The sequence below is a fragment of the Embiotoca jacksoni genome, unplaced genomic scaffold (assembly GCF_022577435.1).
Source record: "Embiotoca jacksoni isolate LCO1_2020_lvr unplaced genomic scaffold, fEmbJac1.0.p SCAF_4, whole genome shotgun sequence".
NCBI lineage: Eukaryota > Metazoa > Chordata > Actinopteri > Embiotocidae > Embiotoca > Embiotoca jacksoni.
Genome location: NW_027185392.1, coordinates 19,975,552 through 19,977,546, shown reverse-complemented (window position 1 = coordinate 19,977,546; position 1,995 = coordinate 19,975,552). Strand labels below are relative to the sequence as shown.

The window sequence follows — 1,995 nt, the reverse complement described above, 5'->3', positions numbered from 1 at the left end:
CAACACTATATATTTACATTTAACACAAAATTAACATGTGACTAAAAAGCCGTTAGTTGTTTTAACGGTGATCTTTTTTACCCAATCAATGAGTTAGGATAGAGATGTTAATGTTTATACACAATGATCTATAAAAAAAAAAAAAAGAAAAAAAAAAGTGAAACAAGCTACATTGGACATGTGAACATCTTAAAGGGTAAAAACAAAAGACATGACATAAGTTTATTGTTGATCTGAAAGCTCAGAATGTTTATTATCGATGTCTAGTCATTTCCATGAACTACTTGATATTGTCTTGAATCCATTTCATGTAAGAGCAGACATCCTTGCACCGAGCTTCTGAGGCACAGGCAAATGTATTAGCTTCTTCAAAGACACCATGAATCCTATTGTTGTATATCACTCCACTACCAGAGTCACCCTGGGAGAGAAAAATATACAGTTTGTGTCATAATATTGCTCCAACAAATCTGTTGATACAGAGGACATAATGTTTAGAACCAAGCGAACTCACAGGACATAGATCCACGTTGCTTTCTCGGACACAGAACGAGTGTGTATGTGGCCTGATTGGCAAAATGTTCAGCACTAAAGCATTGGAACATCGTACGACATGCATGTTTGCACACTGGAGAGAGCTTGCTGTCGGGCCAACTACAGAAAAATGAAAACAAGACCAGTAGTCAATAGTGTTACATCATATGATTATTCATTCAAAGTGTGTCTTAGATTTCAAACAGTAACATAAACATAGTAATTGTAAAATACTCAGTCAAACACAGCCTTACCTTTTTCACCAGTGGCATCTAATGCATAATAACCGTGGCCTGCGACCTGGACTTCGTCACCGCTAGAAAATAACAGAAACTCTCATATACATAACTCCTCTTGTGAACATGGATGCAACCCTAATAACCAATATACTGAATAATTCTTAACTCATTTCATTTTATGAACTCACATGTTTGGCTTGTTTGCACAGTCAGGGAGAGGTACAGGTATGATGTTCGTGGGGCTCGGCAACTTCAGGAGCATGATGTCATGGGTCTTAAAGACGACAGGTCTGGCTTTGATTTGCACTGTAAATCCTGGACCGGGATGCACACCCAAAGTTGCATGCCTAGAAGAAAGAAGAGGAACATCCACCTCTAGTTTTAATGCATATCCATGTAAATAGACAGCTGTGAGAATGTAAAACCAACCAATTAAAGACTTTAAGCAATAAATAAAAGGGATTCACTGCAACATGCAAAACAATGCCAACTATATTAGCAACATTTGTTATAAATGGTGTGTAAACAGCATAGTTTCACACAAAGGCATTACACTGCAGATTTGTTTTATTTTTTGTGTGTGTTCTGGCTAATTCATGCTTACAAAATGAAGTAAACTGTGTTTTTCTTACATTGTTTTACTCCGGCAGTGAGCTGCAGTTAGAATCCACTGTTTATGGATCAGAGAGCCGCCACACACACGATAAGTTCCAGCAGTACCAGTATTTCCAAACAGTTTGACATGGTAATGACGCTCCGTTGATTTACAGTTTTTACCATTGTAAACTCTCTTCTGCAGATCCACCACAGTGCTCACTGTGACACCTGAAAGAGAAGATCCTCCACTTTGAGTTACAATAACAAAGAAAGAAAATGTAATAAATTGTAAGTAGTTTGTAAACAGCAGTTGAATACCCACCGACCCACAGCACAAGGAGAAGAATCGTGAGACGAGCCATCCCTGTCATTGACTCTCCAATGACTGAACTAGTGTGACAGCGGTGCCTTTTTAACTGTATTCATGAGCTACGCCTATTGGCCTTTGAATCACCAACACCGTCATTAAGGTTTATCAACACAAATCCATTGGTCACAAATATCTGCACGATCATGCCAAGTCTTGATGACTTGTCAAATGTTCCTGCCTACCCCGCTCTGCACCGCATGCAGTATCCTGAAACTCAAAGAAACAGTTACTGCACAGAAGACCAACCTGTTCAAA

The 1,995-nt window shown here is 38.7% G+C and overlaps 1 protein-coding gene across 1 annotated transcript; it reads right to left on the bottom strand.

The window, feature by feature from the left end:
• Positions 1-221: 221 nt before the first annotated feature.
• Positions 222-1,768, bottom strand: LOC138209105 (serine protease 1-like). Its single transcript, XM_069167471.1, has 6 exons — positions 1,693-1,768; positions 1,406-1,598; positions 962-1,120; positions 789-850; positions 515-654; positions 222-421 (listed from the first exon to the last, which is right to left on the bottom strand). The coding sequence occupies exons 1-6, from the start codon at positions 1,739-1,741 to the stop codon at positions 281-283; spliced, it is 744 nt and encodes a 247-aa protein (XP_069023572.1). The 5' UTR covers positions 1,742-1,768; the 3' UTR covers positions 222-280.
• Positions 1,769-1,995: the final 227 nt, after the last annotated feature.

Coding starts and splice junctions, on each gene's coding strand:
- LOC138209105 (XM_069167471.1), bottom strand. CDS start 1,741: ATGACAGGGATGGCTCGTCTCACGATTCTTCTCCTTGTGCTGTGGGTC. Junction 1,121..1,405: donor CACTGCCGGAGTAAAACAAT/GTAAGAAAAACA, acceptor TCTTTCTTCTAG/GCATGCAACTTTGGGTGTGC. Junction 655..788: donor AGATGCCACTGGTGAAAAAG/GTAAGGCTGTGT, acceptor ATTTTTCTGTAG/TTGGCCCGACAGCAAGCTCT.